At 39.3% G+C, this 22,992-nt stretch overlaps 1 protein-coding gene across 1 annotated transcript in view; it reads left to right on the top strand.

Annotated features, from left to right (window-relative positions):
* fancc (FA complementation group C) overlaps positions 1-22,826 on the top strand; it is a 27,843-nt gene extending 5,017 nt beyond the window's left edge. The window contains exons 3-16 of the mRNA XM_044374450.1: positions 2,920-3,007; positions 3,250-3,344; positions 9,707-9,814; positions 9,906-9,970; positions 10,139-10,303; positions 10,487-10,643; positions 14,144-14,199; positions 14,382-14,481; positions 16,269-16,344; positions 17,488-17,593; positions 19,497-19,671; positions 21,170-21,382; positions 22,050-22,252; positions 22,354-22,826. Coding sequence (XP_044230385.1) covers positions 2,920-3,007; positions 3,250-3,344; positions 9,707-9,814; positions 9,906-9,970; positions 10,139-10,303; positions 10,487-10,643; positions 14,144-14,199; positions 14,382-14,481; positions 16,269-16,344; positions 17,488-17,593; positions 19,497-19,671; positions 21,170-21,382; positions 22,050-22,247 — 1,602 coding nt within the window. The 3' untranslated portion in view covers positions 22,248-22,252; positions 22,354-22,826. The remainder of the gene's footprint in view (positions 1-2,919; positions 3,008-3,249; positions 3,345-9,706; positions 9,815-9,905; positions 9,971-10,138; positions 10,304-10,486; positions 10,644-14,143; positions 14,200-14,381; positions 14,482-16,268; positions 16,345-17,487; positions 17,594-19,496; positions 19,672-21,169; positions 21,383-22,049; positions 22,253-22,353) is intronic.
* Positions 22,827-22,992: the final 166 nt, after the last annotated feature.

Genomic DNA, 22,992 nt, shown 5'->3' with positions numbered 1-22,992 from the left:
TAGTAACTTTTGCTATTTATTATCAGGGCTGATTGTGTCTCAGTGATGTCAGGGACAACCGTTTCCTCACTGTTCTCTTCATTTTCAGACAGCCCAAGGATGTCTTTAAACTGGTCCCATTTGCCTCCCTGGCCGGTACATATAGTAATCACTCACTTCTGTCTGAGATGTCTGTCCTTAATCAAGACAAGATACACAGACTCAAAGCCCATTTTGTAATTAGGGACTATGTTGACAAGGCTTTGATGGTGATTTGGCCCTAGTAGTCAGTGATAATTACTTTCTGTTGTGATGGCTCATTCTTACAGGCATTTCTACAGTCTCCAGCCACAAAGCATTGTAAAGTCCTTATTGTAAATGAACATTCCTTTTTAGCTGCATCACCGGCACACACAAATGCACATGTATACTCACACACAACATTTACCATGTGTTGTACGATTGATAGGAAGGCTGAGTGTGAGGGCTGTGTTCCAGACAGCGTTTGTGGTGTTGTGGGGGGCATAGTGGGGCCTTTTAGAGAAACCCTACTTGGCCTATTACCATTCTGCTTCCCATTAATGGTGATCTCATCCACTTGAAAGAGTCAAGTTAGTCCTCGTGTCTGTCTGATGCTTCCTTTTGAACATATAGGCCTGAAGCTACCTCAATGTCTTATTTTTATCCAATGCTACTTTGAGGCTCCTCTATGTTTACTCTATGCTTTTTTTCTGATGAAATGAATATGAAGTGAGTATTGATGCATAATATTGACATAGCAACAAAATTCTTTCCTATCTTCCCCTCTTTTCTTTTTTCTAACCCGTTTCCCCTCCTCTCCTACCTTATAAATACCCCTGCTGTTAGATGTTGGCTCCATTAAAGCTCCATGAAGGTATATTTAAAAAGTGCTAACTTTTCTCTTAAAAATCTTTTTTTTTTTTTTGGCCCATAAAACAGAAATTAATAGATAGATTAATCAATTAGATGTTCGGTCCATAAAATGTCAGAAAATGGTGAAAAATGTGGATTTCCCCAAAGCCCAAGATGACATCCTCAGATGTCTTCTTTTGTCCACAACCCAAAGATAATCCGTTTACTGTCATAGAGGAGTAAAGAAACCAGAAAATATTCACATATAAGAAGCTGGAATCAGAGAATTTGGATATTTTCTTCTTAAAAATTTACTCAAAATGATTATGAAAATAGTTGGCAACTAATCAATTAATTGTTGCGGTTTACTTCTACTAAGCCCACCAGGAAACCAGTTGACGATATCTCAAATATAGCTGCAACAGTTGGTCAATCGACCAAAAAAACTAGTCAACATTAATTTAGTTAATGGATTAATCATTTTTCATCATTTTTTAAGAAAAAATGTCCACATTTGATTCCAGCTTTTCAAAGATAAATATTTTTAGGTTTATTTAATTTAGTCTTATTTAGTCTTAGGTTTATTTAGTCTTCTATGATAGCAAACTAAATATCTTTGGGTAATGGACTGTTGTAAAAGAAGACATTTAAGGACGTCACCTTGGGCTTTGGAAGACATTTTTCACCATTTTGCAACATTTTATAGAACAACACCAAAAAAACCCCAGTCTAAGCAAAAGCACACTGCTTCAATTTACCACTGGCATATGTCAGATTTCTCTGTGTGGGCTTATCCTGAAACAAAGCTGTGCTGTAGAACTTAATTAGCTTGGAGCTTAGGGAAGCATATGATATGGTCTTAATATGGGATCAATAATAAGTAATAATGTGCAGCACAGAAATATGATTCGTTCACATGTGTGCAGACATATGCTTGTAAATTTAAGTAATACGTTTACCTCTTTGATCTGTTTTCTGCGTTCATCATATTGTAAAACATGACGTGGTCTGTGTTGATGTATTAAACCTATAAAAGCAATAACGGGGGAAACAAAAACAATGTACAGTACGGTTAAGGCTAATTGTTAAGCTATTTAATTCAGAGACAAGATGTTTGTCTCTATTTCCAGCTTGTGTTAGCACAAATAATCCTTTTGTAACGAACATGCTTTTTTTGTTGCATTATACTATAAATAATATAGTAAATGGCTCTGGCACTGCAAAAACAGTTTTAAAAACTCACCTTCTGTTTGATTCTTGTCTGTTGCTGTTTTTAGGAGTCACATTAATTTCAGGCTGTCCTGACAAATTATTGGATCCTCTCCAAACCTTTAGCCTAATTCCAAAACTTTACAAGTGAAGGTCATTTGGGGAAATTGTATATTTCTTCAAAACTAAAATGTAAGGAAGTCGAGATTAAAGGTTTTTTCAAATTCTTAAATGCAGTGTCTTTCTGGCTTCAAACCTTCTGGCTGTTTTAATTGGCTGTGAGGTGAAATAAATCACATGCTCTGTTGTTGTGAGTCGGATAAACAAGCACAGACGCACACATACTTAAACTCTCATAGCACCTTTGACCAGAGCCCTGTTCTGTTCTATGTATCTCTCACTATTACCGTCATGGTGAGAACTATGACATGACGGAAACATGGAAAACAAAGCGATGCAAGAACAATGTACTGCACACCTGTGGATGTGCCTGTTAATGCGCTCACTTCCCTCAGTCATTACGTAGACTTGTGATGGTTTACGTCTTATAGTGTCTGGTGTTGTGGCATGATGTGGTTGCCATGTTGAAAGGATAAATAAGAAAATGAAACAGGTGAGGAGGTGTAAACATCTGTAATACAGTGAGATGATGAAAGAGATTTAATTTTTTCTGTTGGCTCTGCTTCTGTCATGTTTGAGTGTTTATATTCCAGATGATAAAAACATATTGCTAACCCACTTAAGTTTAAACTCCAAGTTAGTTAGCAGGCTCAGGTGTGTAAGAGTGTTGAAAGTGAAAAAACATGTATTACATTGATTTTTCTCCTGACTCTGTATGTCTGTTCTGTCCCACAACAGAGCTCCACAACAGAGACTATGAAGCGGTTGCCTTTCCTAGGACAGTTTCTAGGCCGGCTGTGCTGGAACCCTTATGTCACTGCTGATGGTGAGTGTATCCTTTCACCCCACAAGTGTTGGGGATCAGTATTTAGATCGAGATTCCAGTAGTTGAATTGAGGTCAGGTTTTCAGACGAGAGTTAATGATACTTATAATGTGTGTTTTATCCTTCAAGAAGGCGCGTGACATAAAACCAGAAATCTACCACAGTCAAAGCTCAGTGCTGCTTCAACTCTCATGATGGAGATTGTGGTGCATCATGACTAGTGTGGTGTTGATTTGTCTCCAGATACGAGCAGAAGGCTGCTATTCCAGTGTCTGTGGGGACTGTACTCAGAGCATCCAAGAAATGCTGTGGAAAGAAAGGCCAACCAATGGATACGGGTATGGACTGGCCGCCTCTATCCCTCTTTTTCTGTTAATACAGAACTTAAAGTACAGTGATAAATAGGCAAACAAAGACTTGGTGAAAGATCCCCTCCAGGCATTTTTTTTTTAGGACATATAAAAATCCTCTGCTTGGAATTATAAATGTGTCTGGCATGTTTTTTCCACAAAAAATGTTCAGTTAGTTTGTCAGAAATCCTTAAAAATGATATCTACTCTTTCTCCTTCACTGAAAAGTCCACAATTTATGAACATATTTTTTATTTAAAGGTTTAACTGCTGGATACATGTTGCCTCCTATTTCACTGAAATGTCCATTCTCAGTGTTTTGTAGACTGGAGGCCTCAGGTTTCCACATCACACTTTTGTAAGTTGTTTCTTATCCTCGATTGACTCCAAGCTAGTTGTGATGTCACAAATCATGCTTGAAGGATAGGCCTGTAACTCAGATTATCCATGAGCACAGAGAAACTTTCCACTTGTAGCAGATGAATGTGAAAACAGTCTTCTAGCGTCAAACTCTGTACATACATTATTCTACACAGTGACGCTCAACGCATCCAACCGAGGGAACAACAAGAAAAACACATTTTTGAATTGAGGAGGACTTTAAACTTTTTGCAGGATCCCAGCTTTTCAGTTTTATCCCTTCAGTCCCTTTACGAATCACTTTAACTCTGCATGTACAACCATTTTTACGCCTCTGCGCCTGTGATAGCCATAGCCGTAGGCATTATGTTCTTGGGTTGTCTATCTGTCCATCCGTCCCATTCTCATGAACGTGATATTTCAGGAACACCTGGAGGGAATTTCATTACATCAGGCACAAATGTCCACTTGAACCCAAGGATGAACTGATTAAAATTTGGTAGTCAAAGGTCAAAGGTCAAGGTCCCTGTGACCTCAAAAAAACACAGTTTTTGGCCATAACTCAAGAGTTTATATGCTAATTATGCAAAGTTTCACACAAATGTCTAATAGGATAAAATTTTGAAGTGGTGATCTTTTATATCCAAAAGGTCAAAGGTCAATTTCACTGTGGCATCATAATGTTCTGCAAAAACACTTTTCTGGCCTTTGTTCAACACCATAACTCAGGAACAGAAGGGGAGATTGTGACCATATTTCACATTTGGTCGGATACTGAATCGGTGACACTAATCTAAGGTGTCCACCTTGAAACTGTGGTGATTGTTTAGATCTTCTGTGCTGCCAGGTTGAAGATGTGTGTGAAGCATTCACATTATAGAATTTGTAGCTTCTTTGCAGCAACATCCATATCTGAAGCTTTGTCTTGACTTAATACCTTTTATTAAATTCCTTCCAAGTCTTATGTCAAATAAGTCAAATATTATATTTGGACAGACATGGATGTAAACTGCAACTTGACTGGTTGGCGGAGGCATATAACCGCAGGGCGGTATTTCTAGTAAGTTTTATAATTTCTCCCTAAATTGTAATTTAAGGTCATCATGGTAGGAGGAAAGAGTTTCTGTGGTTTGGTTGGAATTAGGCAGCAGCAGTTGCAACAAAGTTTTTTTGAGAATTAATGTAATGTAAGATTAGGGACCATATTTTGTTCAAAGTTAGACATGTGCTTGTTTGTTTACAACATGGATCTTGGGATGTGTTTACTAAGTATTTATGACAGTCTCATCACATGAGGCAGCCATCTCTAAAGGTGGCAAAAATAATCCCTAAATCTCGCTAAGCTGATATAGAAACACAGTCAATTATGATTTCACATACAAATGTGTCTTGTTGCAGTTTCTTATTAATAATATATTTTAGACCCCACTTCAGTGGGGGTTCACAGATATTAAACACGCACAAAATTGTAACCACAGGATGCTTGAAAAGGTGAAGAGAAATTCAGAAATGCATTTTGAGTTTTAATTGAGAAATCAAGCTGTGAGTCCACCCATTCACAGCAATCTTTGGTTATTATCTTCTCTTCCACTCGTCCAACATATGCCTTTTCTCGTAATTTCTAGGCCTAATCTGTTTGTTGTTTGTGTGCTAATTTGTTCTAGACAGTCTTGATGTGGAGATTGACTATCACTCCTATAACAAATACTCTTAAAAGAATGTCTCTTTGACTGCCTTTGGGCTGCTGAAGAGATTTTCTGTCTAATTTACTTTTTATAGGAGTTCTCTCGCCAGCGCTCTGTGTCTCCTCTCCAGTGGGACACAGATGATGAATGAGAAAGATCGGGTCTCTGTTGGCCTAAGACTTTAGTGCCCCAAACTGTAAAACATATTTTCAAAGCAAATTAAAATTGACTGTTTCACTGCCTCTTGTCACCAGAGAAGGATCGGCCTTTATATTACGGTTAGTCGGTCCTATTTACTGTGTGACTTTACTGTGTTTTTAAGGCGCGCATACAAAGGAGGGAAAGAGAACAGAGAGAAGAAAATATTCTGCAATTTTCAACTTGAGAGGGTTCACACAGATGGCTTATGATAAACAATGTGGAACCTTCACATTTTTGCCAGATTAACTGTGTGTTTGTATTCTTTTGATTAATTTCTCATCTAATAAAACATCTTGCTAATTAAAACAGTGCCTTGAAAGTAAACCTTGAATTTGCCAGATGGTCTTTGACCCACGTGAGGGGAAGCGGAGTGCATGTGTGCATGGTGATGTTTGTGTCTATGTCTATGTGTTTTTGTATGGGTATACGCAAGTGTGTAGAGAAAAGAGGATGGAGTATTCATTGGTATCCACATGTTTTAATTACATATACATTGGTATTTGTTTTGTTTTTTTTAATTAAGAACAAGGTTTAATTTCTATCATGTGCTTTATCTCTGCATTTAAAGCCATTTTAACCTCATTTCTAAGGTGAGGATCAAGGTAGGAGGGAAGAGTTTCTGTGGTTTGGTTAGAATTGGGCATCACAACAGTTAAGATCAAGGTGATAGAGAGCCCTGCTTATTGTAAAATAACTGAGATGAAACTCCTTAAAAGTCTTTTCCGATGACTCTTACTTAAACAACAATTGCATTGATTAATATTTAAAACGGTGTAGGTTCAAACTGTATTTTTAACATAGTATAAAAGTACTCAATTGTAGCTCAGTGCTTTAAATACAGCTTTGACTGCTTTTATAGAGTTAAAGAGTTCACAGGGTCCACTCATACTAAAATTGCATGCATGCATTTTATATTGTAGGGCGCTAGATGAAAGTGTCCAAAGAGCACAAGTACATAAACTCACAACTAACTCAACAACGCCTCCTCATTCTCCCTCTCCTCTTCTCCCTTCTCCTCCAAAGAAGCTCCCACTTCCCACAAATGACGGGAATGGCGGGAAGCATAAAAAAACCTATTTACCACAGCTCAGCTTGTCTGGGGGTGCGGGGCAGATGTATGGTTTTAGGCCAGAGATGGTCTGTCTCTGTGTCTCTCCTTGTGTCTGTGTTGTGTTGGACTGTCTGTCCTGGAATGCAGAATGCAGCCTGTTTTCTGTTAGCCCTGTCTGATTTTGCTCCCCAACATTGTTTTCTTGCTGCCTCCATAATAGACTGAGGGTCTGGTGCTAAGTGGCACCTAAATACTGTGTTTGTGTGAATTTTTGTATGTGCTCACATATGTTTGTTTCTCTTGCTACTGTATATATTGTTGGTGGCCACATGTATTTTTCTCCTTAAATTATGATGGTGTGCAGAGTGTTTTGCCTTTTCTCCCTCATGTCTTGGCTTTACTCCTCCCTGTCTGCTTCTCCTCTCCACATCTGAGTGTTCTCACTGGGTTTGATGAATGCTGGGTACAGCCACATAGCTGCAGGCTATGTCAGATAGTCATTAGCTCAAACGGTCTGTTTCTCTACATCCTGTACTAGCAGAGGGACCACACAGTGTAGCAGTAACATAGCATGATCTTTGAGGAGATGACAGATAAGTAAAGCACGAGAGTGTAATATTAGAGGGCCGGAGGATGGATGGTTTGATAGCTTTATCTTTGATGTGAATCTTTAGTGACTCAAACAGGGTGAACCACAGGTAGGCCTTGGAGCCACTGTGGTTGCTTTCCAGTTTCAAAACATTATTTCTGACTCTTTGCTCACATTGGTTGCTACACTTTGTGTTTTTATTTGGAGGTGAAAGTTTCTGTCAAAGACACGTTTATCTTTCTGTTTCCTCTCAGGTGTCATCCCTCTTTCAGTGGATCTTACTGGCAAAATGATCTTTTATACTTCTTCCTTTTGATTTAATTGCACTAATTGCAGTTTTACTGTACATTTAGGAATAAAGTAATAGTACATGATGCCATTTTGACTAACCATACATACATACTTTTCAGTCAAGTGTAGGATTTTTGCTTCATTTTTTCATTTTAAAGAACAAATCATGAGCCAGTGTAAACAAACACAGGGTTGGCAACTGCTGCTACATTTAAATTGATTCAAAGATATTTTAATATGCACAACAACACTATGCAAAAACTGAATCAAAAGTATGGGTGTTTTCTGATTCTATTAAAGGGTTGTTTACACCAATGTTATTTATGAAATTTGTAGTAACAGCTATATTTTCAATCTTGATAATTTGAGAAACAAACTGCTCTCAACTTTTTTAATTATGTATGTCAAACTACCTCAAATTCATGTGGTCAAAAAGTTACACATTGGGCTTTTCATTTAGGAGAAGAACTTTATATGAATTTAATATCTTTATTTCAGTGCAACAGGTTCAAGCACGAATGCTTATGACTTTATGATTTATTTAGCATTATCATCCTGACTTTGCTGCACAACTTTTCCCTCATTTCATCTTCCATCTTTTTGTCTCTGCTGTTTTGACCATCTGAGGCTATACTTGAGTCTTTCATTGGTTTGGGAGAATTCAATCATGGCTTAGTAATTGTTAACAGGCACCCATCAAAACCAACCCAACTCTTTGCCTTGTGGATTTTTCTACATCCTCCGTTTTAATTTTAGATTTATGGAGGGATAATTTCTATGGCAGCAGCTTGTCCAAGCCCCCAAAGCCAGCTCGGTTGCTGTTTTCTGCGAGAGAAATATGACTTTTGACCCAAAGTATTTGCCATCCATCTATCCATTTGCCCTTCATCCTGTTCCTCTGGTGACCACACCCTTTTTCCCCCATTCCAAAACGTAGCCATTGCTGAGCGTTCCAGTCTCTTTCTGCCATTCCTTCTAACCAGGCTTCCTTCCTTCTCTTCTCCCCCATCCCCAATGTGCCTCCTTACCAAGGGTAGGATAAGTGTGATTGGTTTTGTATGTACCCAATGTGCAGGGTTTGAGGGCGCTCAGATGGTAGTGATTGGGGTTGTTTTGTGAGACTATGTGGAGGGTAAGCATCTTAGCGTGCTGTAGGGCCTGGCCAGAGAAACCACACAGCTCCACCAACAGCACTGCATTGCTCCTCTGCCTGGGATTTTGGTTTTTCTCCTTCACTTTTTGTTTTGTTTTTTTCCTCTATATATTCTGTGACTCTCTCAATCTCTTTCTCCCCTCATTTCTTGTTCATCCGCTTTTATCTTCAGAAACATCCACACCACTAAGAGAAGACTTAGTGTTGATGTTACTGTGTTTTTGGTTCATTGAAGTTGTAAAAACAGATGTGTGCTGAAGATGTGAGGCCTTGGCTGTTTCTGTTGGATCACACTTTCCAACTTGTACTAGTGTATGAACTTATTGTGGTTGAACAGAGAGGACTGTTTCTAAGGTTTAAATCAATCCCTAATTTAAAGTTATAGGGCTTTGGGTTTTCATCACACGTCTGAGTGAATACCAGTGAGGAAAATTCTTGCCAAACATTGAGTTTATTAATCATTAGACCACTGAATGCTGTGTGGTATCTTTTTATGTTTAAGAATGTTGACATTGAATGTAATCTATTATATTTGTAAAGAAAAACCCTCCCTTAATAACTCTTTTCGTCGAAACTGCCAAGAAATCGTTGACATCTAAGAACCACTTTTGTAATGTTGTGACTTATAAATCTAGTGTTCTCTTTCTTTGTTCCTTCATTATGCACCAGCTTTTTTCTCAGAGGAGAATCAGCTGAGTTTATTAGTCTAGTTTTATCAGTGTATGATGAGGCCCCTTCTGAAAAATGCTCGTAAAACACCAAGGCCCTCTGCAACAAAGAATGTTCATTTCTGAAGTTGCTCATATGCTGTCCATACATTCTCACTTACTGGAATGCCTTTTCTCCACTCATGTGTTTCAAATGATGTGACGCCAACAGAGTCATCCTATATTCCAGTAACTAATTAGCTTTGATGTTATGGATCTCAGGGTTTGAGCATATTGCACTAAAGTCTTGTCCACTGTTATACATGTTAAGGGCCAATAATCTGCTGCACATTGTGTTGCTGCCCTCCCACAGAAAGTGTTGTGTCAGCTTGCAACAGAAGAAGATGATACTGCAGCGCAGACATTAGTGAAGCATATGGGTGTACCACCAACACAGTACCATCTCAACGTCCTCAGAAAGGTATTTGGTCTTCATCGTTTTTTTTGCAAAATTTTTACCTGCTTATGTAGACATACTGTATATGCTAATTTTGTTCTACTTTGCATTGCAGACGGTGGCACTGGTGCAAGACAACATTGGAAAGAGCTGCAGTTCGCTGGGTGATTTAAATCAGAGGTAAAGCAAAGTAGAAACTAGCTTCAGAATAAAAAAAAGTATTCCCAAGGAATATTATATTTAGCATGCATTTAAGTACAGATTCCTATCTTTGCAGACAGTTGATAAGAAGCTCTTGACAATAAAGATTTTGTCTATGTTCAACAGTAAATGAATGACTTTGTGCAGGTGTTCATGTGACAGTATTCTGGCTACATCTGAGGCTTGTGTCCCCCTGGTTACGTGTGCTGAGGCTGCTCCTCTCATTGGTGCATTGCTGCGGCGGCCATTGACTTGTGCAAGGGCAGCTCTTAGCGAAGACTTCCTGGATGCTCTGAGCTCCACCTATTCCAGGTAAAACAAAGGAACACAGAGGGACTCAGGAGCTGAGTTCCTGTTAGTCTGTAACATACAGGATGTTTTCATTTTCTACAAAGCTGTGTCCAAACATATAATCTAGCTTGTGAATGGAGTATTTCCAGTGATATACAGTATGATGTATAGTGATGTATGATAATTAGTGCTGTAATTTTTCAGCCATGGCTTGTCATTGGAGGAGCAGGCTGTAGTTTCTCTGTGGTATCACAGCCTGTCCAGCCTGGAAGAATCAGTGCTCAGTCTGCTGGAGTCTTGTCTTGCCAACACAGGGTCAACACTGCAGAGGTTGGAGCAACAGCTGGCACAGTCACTGCTGGTGGGTAATGTTTGTATCAGGACAAGAAAACTTGAAAAAGACACGCTAATGCATTTCTGGAATAGACACCATCAGATGCACCAAAAATCAGTTGGACAGCGCTTTGTCCAACAGCTGAACTTTGAAGCGGCCTTCCCCTTAGTATATAACTATTTTAGAGTGTAATTTTTAGATAAATTGTCTGATTTTATTTCAAACCAGCTTTTAAGAAGTGATGTTGAGGAAGGAATATAGTGGAACCAATGGTTTAAATCTCATGTACAGTATTTTACCTCATTGGCCTCCGTGAAGAAGTATTATGGGAAGCGAATAGTTTATGGAAGCAAAGTCAAAAGGCCAAAGTAAACTGTTTGTGGAGAGCTTACTTTGTGTGTGTGTGTGTGTGTGTGTGTGTGTGTGTGTGTGTGCATCTAAGCTGTATAAAATTAGTTTAAGTAATAAAATTCTGTTTTGAAGCACTTTTCAAGAAAGAAGCACAAAATGCTTTCCAGTGAAAAGTTTAAAAGAATGTGTACAATGTTGTGCCACTGAACTGTGGCATTTTTTGCAATTTTAACTGCTATGTGAATTGGCAGCATTAAAGTCTGTTGATAAATTGGTGACATATTGCTGCTGTTAAATGGGTTTGTTATGTACATAGTTTGACTCATCTGCCCTGAATTATAGCGTTTCACATCAGAAATCACTGCACACCCCGTATGTGTTTCCCACTTTGAACTGTTTGTAAACTGTGAAACCGAACAGTTTGAATATTATATGCTCTCATTTTATTATGAGGTATGGAGTTGTACTGTTTTCATATGCATAGTTCTTGGAAACTTTCCATCGCTTTTTTTGATGGATCTTTATTGACTGTTTTTGCCTGGCTAACTCACACATTTGGCTTTGCTCTGCATGCATCTCACATCATTTGGCTAGCTCGAAACGGCATCTCACGTTATTTGGCTCGTGCTACACAGCCTTTATTGTGCTGGGTAAGTACTGAACTCTCTGTCACTTGCGTCCTTGGCCACTCCGCACTTCATTTAACTTAAGATCATGCCCAATTCAAAAAGTTAGAAATGATTTTTGATTTATCAGTTGTTGTGGTTATTTAATGAAGACAATTTCCTCGTTACTATATTGCAATCAGAAAAATACCAGCACTTCTCAGTGTTTTTGTCTTGGCTACCAGGGGCTGCTTTTTATTCCATAATGACTTGGAACATGTTTGACAAATTACTGCAGCCGCTATGAGAAGAAAGGATAACAATAAAATAACAAAACGTGTCAATGAAACCAGACAGTTTAAGACAACTCCTGAACAATGAAATTAGATGCAACTATGTACCACAATCTAGACCTATTTCTACGAAGGGCATTGTGTAAGTGGAGGGGAACTGTGAGTAATCTACCTAGACATGTTTTTTTTTTAAAATTATTTGTACCAAACGTCTGTGGCCAGCTGTAATTATAAATGGCATCCTATTCGCCCATGTTACTGATTGCTTTGCCTTTGGTAGCTATAGATTTTAGAGAAACTCGAGTGGGAAACCAGAATTTACCTGTCATCTTGCCTCACGTTAAATTAGGTAAAGTTTGTCAGTTGTGTCAGCCCTGTTTTCCCAGAGTGATGGTCCACTTGAGCTGTGTACATAACAGACTAGCAATGCACACTTTTTGAGTTCAGGGACTGTGTGTAACAATTAAGATAGATTGGAACACACTGATGTACATGCACATGAATGACTAACCTGCCTGTTGATTGCACTTGATTTCATCTTGCAGGAGATACTAATCAGGTATGTGTGTTGGAAAGAGGAGTTGTGTAAACAGCTGAGTAAAATTTGTGTTTGTGAGTGCGTGAGTGTGTCTGCGCAAGAGAGACAGAGAGTCAATCCTCGACTGTTTATGTCTTTGTCTTGTCATGTATCTATTTGTTTATGCTCTCATCCATCTCTGATTGACCTCTGTTTTTATCACCTTGGTGGTTCACATGCACACGTGCGCATGCAAACCCTCTCACACACATGCCTTTAGTCGCCGTGCTTTGTTTATGATATTACATCTGGTGTAGTGTGTCTGTCGTTAAGAGGGTGGGAGGCAAACGTTTAGGTTTCACTTCAGCCTTCAGGTTGTTTGGATGTCTGATGTGCGTTTCATGCGCGTGTCTGTGAATGCAAGTCATACACGCGTGCAAGTGGCGTCTAAGCCGACTGGCTTGTCTCTCTCTTTGCCTTCCTTTCAATCACTTGTTTAAATTGCAATCAAAATGGGAAACATGAAATTAGGCTTGCATTCCTCGTTTTGGCTTGTCTCACCCCCGTGTGATCCAGGGAGACGTAGGCCCAATAACAGTAAACACTCACTTCCTAGGCCTGACTGCCAAAAACAGGATGTTTGTTGCGTGCTGTAATTGACCCTCCTTGAAGTGTTAGTGGTAAGGTATGGAGGAGGACGCTAAAAAAGCCCATCTGTTTTCACTAGGGGGAACCATGACAATTCGCACACATGCATACACGCTGGCATGCAACCCACATACGCAGATGCACACTGACAGATACAAACATATGCCAACATATCATTGATGCCCACACAAACTGTCACACGCAGACATATAAAGCCTGTTTTGTTTGATTGCCTTTTTTTTTGTCTGAGAGAACAAGAAAAGAAACAAATATGTCAAAACTGAGGATGAAAGTGTTTATTTGAGGAATGTTGGAACATTGTAATGACACCATATAAACACTGGGTGGGGCTGTTTGTTCTTACTGACTGATACCCCTGATTTGGAGGGAAAATGGCCTTTAGTGTCCCTTTGTACAACAAAGCATTACAGTCAGAGGTGGAGCAAATTGATATTGTAAGATACAGTTAACTTTATCTTTAACTACTGACACAAATAGCTGCTTTTTAATGCTGTGAGTAAATCAAATATATAGAAAAGCTGGCCCATGTTTGATTCTTTTATTCTTCCTACTACTGTGTTATACTGCATGATTGAAGCCTGTAATCTATTCTACATGTGCTCCTCCTATAGTGAAGCGTATTGTCCCTATATAAGAGTGGGGGGTGAGAGGGCAAATAATTAGGGACTTAGAAGATGTATAAACACGAAGGGAAGGGGGAGACAGACATGAACAGTACAGCTGTTAAGTGTTTGCGCTGGGGCGTTTTAGAACGTGTTAAATCTAAAACACATGATGAGCGTACATTAGGCGGAGATGAGAGAGTATGTGTGGGTGTGTGAAGGAAGCACTGACAAAGTGGTTAACTGAGTGGTTAATGGGGAGAGAGTGAGAACAGGGACAAACTGAGGTGCGATAGAAGGGATGTTTGTAGATGATGCAACAGTGACACCCGGTGGTCAGCTTTTGCAAATCACATTGCTACCATCAAACAGTGTTTTCTGTTTGTGTGTGTGTGTGAGTGGATTGTTACTGTTAGATTTTAGTATCTGTGCAGAATTTTTATCTATAATCATACTAAACTAGTATAAGATTTGTTTTTGTGTGTTTCAGCCTAAAGCCTGTGCTCAGCACTGCTCGATATTCTTGGTTGTAAACGACATCTTCAGGTGAGTTATGAAGAGTCAGGTTCAGGATGATATGATGCTCGTGTATGTTTTGTTGTTATCGTCAATGGTAAAATGTATTTGCCTGATGAATTTTGTGTTTCTGTGTGTATTAATGTATTATGTGTTGCTATAGGGTACACCATAATATTGGCTTTGTGTGTGTGTGTGTGTGTGTTTGACAGGTCCATCCTTAAGCAACTAGAAGGAAATGAGTGTGTTCGGTCTCTCATCCAAACCTTTACCAGCCATTTCCTCAGGGAACTGACACTGTTGCAGCCTCAGGTACACCTCATATGAAAGTCTGACATGAATATTTGTCTCTTGTTGGGCTGCAACTAACAGTGGTTTTCATGATCAATTAATTATTATTCTTTTTAATAATCAATTAATGGTTTGGTCCATTAGCTTCATATCTGAAAATAGTGAGTAATGCTTATTATAATGCTCATTATAATTTTCCAAAGCCCAAGTTGAGATATTCAGATTCCTTGTTTTGGTCTCACCAACAGTCCAAAACCCAAAGATATACAGTTTACTACCATGTAAAACAAAGAGCAGCAAATCTTCACATTTGAAGTATAGCCTGACCGATACAGGATTTTTCAGGCCGATACTGATATTGATATTTGAGTTTAAAAAATCTGATAATTGTATGTCAGTCGTTTTTTTTTTTTTACACAGCCCAATACACTTAATAAAACATTTTTGATACAATTCCCTCGGCTGTGATACTGAAATATTGGCAATGAGCTAATATCGGCCAATATATCAGTCAGGCTGATTTATTGTTTTGACTCTTTTGAAAAGCTTGAACAAGTGTTGAAGTTTTATCTTTTTGCAGGTAAATTTTTATGTTGATTCATCAATTAACTGACAAATCTTTTCAGCTTGAAAAATGTTAGATTGTAAGGAGTCTCCTCAGTTGATTAATATGTGGAGAGGCAAAATGAATTGTTTTCTTGTCACCATTTTCCAAAACTCTGTTTTTGCCTGCATTATGTGCTGTCAAGTGGCAGCCTTGTTTTAGGCGAAGCTAAAATATTTAAGTCTGATATGACTACAAACAGCAGAACTCTAACTCTCCTTCTTGGTCCTTAATTTGTCACCAAACACAAAAACTGGTCAATATTTTTGTTGTACTGTTATTATCTGGATGCTGCAGTTCTGATGCTACATATTGCTGTTTAGTACGCAGTGTTACAATAGAAAGTGATTTCAGCCTTGTCATATATTTTATTTTTTAAGTGTACAACTTTAGATTTGACCGATGATTCTCATCCAACATCTTTCCTGGAAAAGAAAGGATGGTTACTTTTATGCCGCAGGCTTTGATGCTCAAGCAGGGAAATGAACAGTTTTCTCCCCACTGCAGGCAAAATCACTTAAAATTTGATAAATCTTCCACATAATTATCACTTGGTCTCCTGCAGGGGGCTCACTGCTCACACACAGCAGTTCACAGCTTTGTCTTGTAAACAATAAATGCAAATTTCTTAAGTCCTCATTTCGCAGGTAATAACTTTATCACCTGCACTGTGTGGAAACCACTATAAGCTGTTACACAGATGTGTCACTATGCACTTTTCAATAATCTCAACTTCTGCTCAGGCTCTCAGCTGTCTTCTGTACATAAGCTTTTTGTTGTATAGGAGACCTCCATCATACATCCACATCTCCTGTGTGACTCTAGGGCTGCTGGCACTTGCATGCCATTACTGTATTGTGAAAAGGTCAGAGAACAGATGTGTCACTATGTAGGAGTGATGTATTTTCTGCTACACAGTTTTGTGAATATAGTTGAAGTCCTTTTTACCTCATTTAACCAGTAGATGGCAGTGCTACAGTGTATTTACAGTAGACTTAGTTTTAATGGCTGCAGTCACACCGCTCTAAACGCTATACCTATTACACGCTACATTACACATTAGCACCTACTGTATCACGGTTACACAGCCTCCCATTCAAAATGTCATTTTTCAGGCTTTGAGAGCATAGTGATATATGAGTTTTAGGTATGTATGATTTACATTTATGAAGCTCAGGAAAAATTGTGCTTTGTGTTGTTTCAGATGAGTGTTTCTTTGAAGGCCTTCTTCCCACAGTCACCCCAGAATTTGCTGGTTCCTCTCTTGACCCAGCCTTCAGGTCAGTATGTACAAACATGTGTGTCTGGATATTTCAATTGGACACAATGCACAAAACGCTGTATTGTGAGAAAGGGGCTATCCAGGTATTCTTTAACTGTGTGTAAACAGAGTCTTCCTGCTGCAGAGTGAATGGGCTCTTGTGTTTCTTCCTGTCGCTAATCAATAACAGTTAGTTAGCAACTGTAATAATTGTTTTGACATGATGTAGAACGGAAGTGAAGTTTATATCTCAAAGTGTCATTACTCATATGAAATCCATACAGAAGTTTAATGAGTACCTGTTTATGTACAAGATGTCTTTATTGTGGACGACTGAAACCTTTCATCATCTTACACAAACACACCCTTTTAACTCATTAAGAAAAATCCATATTATCCATATTGAATAAGTATTTCCAGTGTTTATGTATGGGAATCTTTTATTATTGGAGGGATGCACAGTAGGTGAGTGCAGGGGCACAGTGGAGCTGTGCTTATCAGTGAGAGCCCAGACTGGCCTGTAGGCAGAAATGATTTACATGAATGGAGCCATTTAAGGACACACTGGAGCCCAGCCAGAACTCTGAGTTAATTATTACTGTGTATGTGTGTGTGGTGAAGGGCCATTTTTCACTGGAGACTGAATGGAAATGATATTGTGAAAAGTTGAAGATTTGAGGTTTTATCATGATTTGTGTTCCCCGCTGAAAAGTTGTAAATTAAGACTTAGCACTGCATTGTTTATACATCGCATGTGGGGGGTGAGGGGGGGACTTGGATCAAGATATCAATTACTTGAAATACTTGTCAAAGTTTGTTAGTCAGCTAGGCAAGGTTTTAGTACAAAGTTTGGTTTGTGGTAGGGAAGTTATTTTTGACATAACAATCTTGCATTAAAATATAATAGCTGGAAAACAGGAAAAAGTAATTGCAAGTACTAGCAGTATTTTATCCAGTTCTCCTCTGAGAAATTGTTCAGATATTTGGAAAGTTGTGTATTAAAGTCATTCCACATGAAAAATTTACTCTGAGGAAATTTAGCAACTTGAGAAACACTGAATAGATAGTTGCCTTTGAATTATGTGGATAGTAAGTGATTGAAAACTGCAAATTTGTGCTTCAAGTAATCATCATATCTGTAAATCTGAATCTGTTCTTGCAGAGATGCCTCAGGAGTCTTGGGCACATCACCTGAACTGGCTCAGTGGCTCATTACAGAGACTGACAGAGGAGGAAGAGGAGGGAGACGAAGACAGCGGCAGCACCAGGTTAGTGAGAAAGGCTCGCATAGAGAATGTGTAAATGTGTGTCTGCTTCTACCACCCTACCGAATGCCTGTGTGGTGTTCTTATTTCCATTAGCTGCCGTTGAGGGGGTGGTTAGGCAGATATTTTCCCCTTGCATCACAGCAGAGAGGTCCTGGTGCACTGCGTGTGCTCCTCCAAGCGCTCATTAGAGGCAATTAGCTTGGGAAAGAGAGAGCTGTAGAGAAAACAAGTGTTAGGAGAGCCCAATATGAGCGAGAAAAGGAATGCAGAAGAAGAACCAGTGAACAAGGGAGAATAAAGGAGATCATATTAGATTGAAATAGAGGAAAGCTAAAAAGAGAGTTGCCTTGGTTGGACAGATTAAGAGAGAAAGAGGATAGGGGATGCGGATAAAAAAGCATAAAACAGTTGATGTCCTAGAGATGGAGATGGCTGAGTTGATACCCCCCAGCTGCGGTTTTTAACAGACCCCATTATCCCCACCACCACTCCATTTTGAATCTCCGTGCAAAATTCCCAAAACATCGTTCCGAGCCAGCGGTGGGAAAGTAGTGTGTTGTGTTGCTCCGAGCAAAGATGCAGCTGCCAGGGCCCTGCAGAGGGGTGCTGCTGTTCGTATTTAGGAGCCAAGGGGAAAGAGGGGAGATGAGGAAGGGAGCTCTAATGATGGTATTAGGGAAATCTGAGAGAGATCCTTATCCCTCTTCTAACTTCAATTTATAGTCTCGCTGTTGCAGCTGTGTGGTTCTGTTTCACTCTGTTGCAGCTCTCTGTCTAAATGTCTGCAAACTTGCCTGCTTGTTTACACTTTACAGCACTACATGATCATTTTGCCGTGTCCCATTTTCAGTGCCCCTGCCATCTCTCGCTCGATTCTGGCAGGATGGCGTTCCACTCAAATATGGCCACATATTGCAGTATTCACAGAGTGTGATGTATTATAAATCTAAATGTAAATGGGAATTTTAAAGAGGGTGCATTAAGGATAAGATTTTTAAAGTCTCATGGTGATTTTGTTGCTTTAGAAGTGCTATGAAAGCAAAAAACTGATGCTCATGACTGTCAGTTTGCAGGAATTATTCACATGTGCCCCTCAGTATGATGTCACAACTGGAAACAAGTAATGATATTCAACATCAAATTGTGAATCAGATTTGTTTACATGCTTTGTCTCTGTTTGATCAGCCCATCAGTGGAGGAGGGACAAATATCACTGGCTGCCACTCCGAGTAGCAGCTCATTAATAAAGTTCTTATGATGTAAACAGCCTGTTATTAGAGGGTCTATGTGGTGCACTCTAAACCAAATCATTTTCTGAGAACAGTAGTTATGTCAATTTGTCAAAATGTATTAAAATTCTTCCCCCGTCTCTCCTTAATGGCCGAGTTTTTTCAACTGGTTGGACAGCAACTTAGCTGTAAATTATTGGGCTGACAATTATCAGTTCTACTGTATGACAGTATGGGGTGGGAACTGGAGAAGGAGCATGTTGTACAAATTCACACACATACCTTGGAAAAACTGAAGCTGGTATGGGTTAAGTGCTATTTTGTAACTAAGTTAAACCACCCGAATCATCGTAGATTATAGATAAACCTGCTCATTACACTGTTAACCCTATAAACTCAGGAAGGTCTAGTGTACTGCTTTGTTAATAATCCACCGATATATAGAAATTGAAATAGAAAAAAAGAATGAATTAAAACAATAATTTATGCCAGTTTAGAATTTAAGAGTTTATCTTAGAGCTCAGGCATCAAGTGCTTATATAATAATGTTCTCTGGCTCACTTCTGCTGCTGCACCACAGAAAAACCTTTCATTTCACATGGTGCCCACTGGAGCTCAGTGTTCAGGCAGCCCAGCCAGTAGTGTTGAGTACTGCTTCTCTTCCTGTCCTGCAGGGGGCACCACAAAGTGTTTGAAGCCTGGTTCCTACTAGTTCAGTGTGGCCACTGGGTGCAGGCGGCAGTCCAGCTGCTGGTGACTGCAGGGCCAGAAGACTGTGGCCCCCTGCTGAGGCTGCTGACTTTCTACCACCACCCCACTAACAGGGGGCACCACAGGGCTCTACAGCTGGTAAGACTCGTCTCAAAAAAAGAACATTTCATTTATGTATTTTTTTTTTGTTTGTTTTTTGCCATGCAGCTAGTGTGGTGGTCGGTAGGTCCACCATGTTGGTCCCACGTTGACATATGTCAATAACTATTGGATGGTTTGCAATGACATTTGGTAAAGATGTCCAGATGATGTATCTTCATGTCTTTGATGATCCCTTAAAGTCGACATGAAATGAAAAATGCCTTTTTAACCCTTTAATATCACATCCCCAGTCATATTGTGCACCTATCTAATAATATATGCCAAACCGCCCCCTCAAAAAGTAAATTTCTTTGTATTCTTATATCAAAAATCCAATCATGTTTTCTTCCTGTAAAACAAAATATGACATGTGCTTACATAGGCTAGAACCAACTCATTTCAACCAATAATATCATGACATCCACCCATCAATCAAGTTTCGACTTTTAGCAGCAGAGCTAAGATTCATTATGACACGCCCACTTCTCAACGTTCAAATCAAATTCCTCCCAACGTTATATCCCACCTGTCTGTCCTGTTTCACTGGGAAATATGTTACAATACGGGAGTGAGATACTCTCGAAATGCTGTTTCATCTGAACTTCATGCAACACCATCATGATGTCTTTTTTTTTTTTTTAAGCGCCAAAATTAGCCAACTCATAAATAGTTAGCCTAGCACATAATTGTGACCAACATATCATGCTTTAGTTAGCATTTAGCTCAGCCTCACAGAGCTGCTAGTGTGAATGTAGATTCTTATTCGTGTTAATTTGTTATTTCACTTGGAAAACTAATTTGAAACTTAGAAATTGATACTAAGTTTTGTTGCCACTGTTGCATTAGCAACACTGCTGTAGCTGAACAGTAAAGAACAGCATTATTGAGGTTCTGAGGTTTGTCATTATGATTGGAGAAGGAAGGAGTGAGGCTATAATCCCAGATAGTCTGTTTATAGCATGTGCAATATCATAACTCAACAACATAATGCAGATGGAGTATTATTTGCTCTTGGCTGGTGAGTCGTCGCTGAAAGCTACACAACAAAAACAGAGAAAGAAGAAAAACACATTAAAAGATAAATTATGGATGATCTCTATCTGAGAGACAGAGAGAGAGAGAGAGAGTGAGACAGTGGTGAAGAGAGAGAGAAAACCAGATGAGGGAGGGGAGCAGGGTGAAAAGGGTGATGTAGTATTGATTTCTCAGTGAGTGTCTGGCCAGCTGGCCTGAGTTTCATCTCTCTGTCTCCTGTTTGTCCGCCTCCTCTCATAACCCCGGGAGACTGGCTGTCGTCGCTGCCATAACTCCCATTACGATCTTGTTCTCTTCACGTGAGGTTGTGTTTCTCCATCATTTGTGAATGACTAGTCTATTGATTTGTAATTGCTGGAAAGACACTATACTATAAACGATGTTTCTTCATTCCAATGTGGTTCACAAAGAAAATATCCCCTGACCATAAATTTACACTTATTGTCACTTTTGTCTCCAGGTACGTGCCAAGGAAGCATGGGACCACCTCCACCCCCTTTTCTCAGTATTAGCTCATCCTCCTCCCATTGACCACCTACAGTCGTTGGTCGCCCTGCTGTCACCACACCCTCAGCAGCCATCACTGGCACCATTATTGATCCTCGACCTCTTGGTCAACTTTGCTGTTTTCTCCCAAAAATCGCAGAGTGGATCAACAGAGATTTTACAGACGGTGAGGAAATAATCTAATCCCCCCCCCCCCCCACAGTAAGATGGTCTTGCACATTAACTCACTGGACATTTTGTTTTACTACAAAAGAATGAGAAAGAATTCAATGAATGAATGGTGAATATTTGAGATTTAAAGCCAATTCTTGACCTTGGAAACAGCAGTCGATGCAACAATCTCAACACAAGATGTCTGAGATGTACATGAAAGGATCTTTTAAACTGAAAAGAAAAGCAAAGATGTTTATGTAATGGTTTAAAATGCTAAATTCAAATAATTGTAACAAGTAATGCACAACAGTATTATCAGTTTTGTTTTATTGTAGGCTAAATCTGCATTATATGTCAACCCAGACTTGGTTTCTTAGAAGCAGTCATGGGTTTTTAACAGTATCTTTCTCCAAGATTTCTCATTCCTTGTACACCACAGTTTGATTTTTGGATGTCAAGTGGGCTCTAATTAGTTTGATGTGGATACATTATGAAATACTCAAGTATGACATCAGAGTCAGTTTCTGAAAGTTTAATGTCAAGTATGTGTCTAACTGTACTTGCTGGAAATAGCTCGTGGGCTGTTGAGTTTATGCCATATTTTATGATCTCTTTTTATATGGCAGTTTTCCATTTTCTGAAGTAGATGCATTCTTTTTTGTCGTTGTGTGTCAGTCCAGGTGGCGGATCGGTCTGGTCTGGTCGGTGAAGCAGCACGTGTTCTCGGCTCACTGGAGCTCAGACTGAACGGAGGAAGCTGCTTATCAAGTGACGCTAACAGAGTTCATCTCAGGATCAAGGCGCTTCAAAACACACTAGCACATATGCATGCAGCACAGAGCTCTGCTGAGAACCAAGCACACACTCACCCACTCTAAAACCGGTGAGACCGCATACCCACGCACACATGCACATAACCTCACAGCAGTCAGTTCATCCTCAGCTCAGGGGCTTTGCTTTTTTTTTTTTTTTTCTTTTTTCCAGGGCACGTTTTCAGAATGACAAATGGCTACGCTCTTGTGTAGATATGCTGCTGTTACAATGACAGGAGTGTGTCAAAACAGCACGGCGAGGACAGATTATGTGGAGAGGCTACAATTATACGCGCACACACACATAACACAACTACAAGGCCCACAAGGACACTTCAGCAGTGACAGATCACACTGCAAAGAAGCAGCAGCTCGTACATCGTGTCAGAGTCCTCCCACTCATATAATTGTCTCACAATATAAATCCTTCACGCTACACATGCTGACTGGAAGACATTTAGGTTTAGAGGAAAGGGAAAACCAAATGCAAATTGTGTAATTATTATCTGTGCAAAAATATGTTTATATTTAAAAAAAAAAGATTCCAAAAATACTGAATACATGACAAACTGCACAATGAAATGTAATGTCGCTTCCTTTGAATGTAAATGTTCTATTTAATTATTTATAAAGGTGAAGAATTAATCTCTTTATGTTTGATCCATCATTTTAAGTACAGACATTAAAAATTACCACCATTTGAGAATATTCTGCTTCTATAAAACTTTGTCATGACGTGTCAGTATCGTAAACGGTTAACTACTGCTGGAGTTGGACATAAATGTAAACAAAAACATACAGTAAGTTTTCC

Source organism: Thunnus albacares, chromosome 2, assembly GCF_914725855.1.
Source record: "Thunnus albacares chromosome 2, fThuAlb1.1, whole genome shotgun sequence".
Taxonomy (NCBI): Eukaryota; Metazoa; Chordata; class Actinopteri; order Scombriformes; family Scombridae; genus Thunnus; species Thunnus albacares.
Note: the sequence above shows the minus strand (reverse complement) of the source record. Positions and strands in the feature narration are given on the sequence as shown.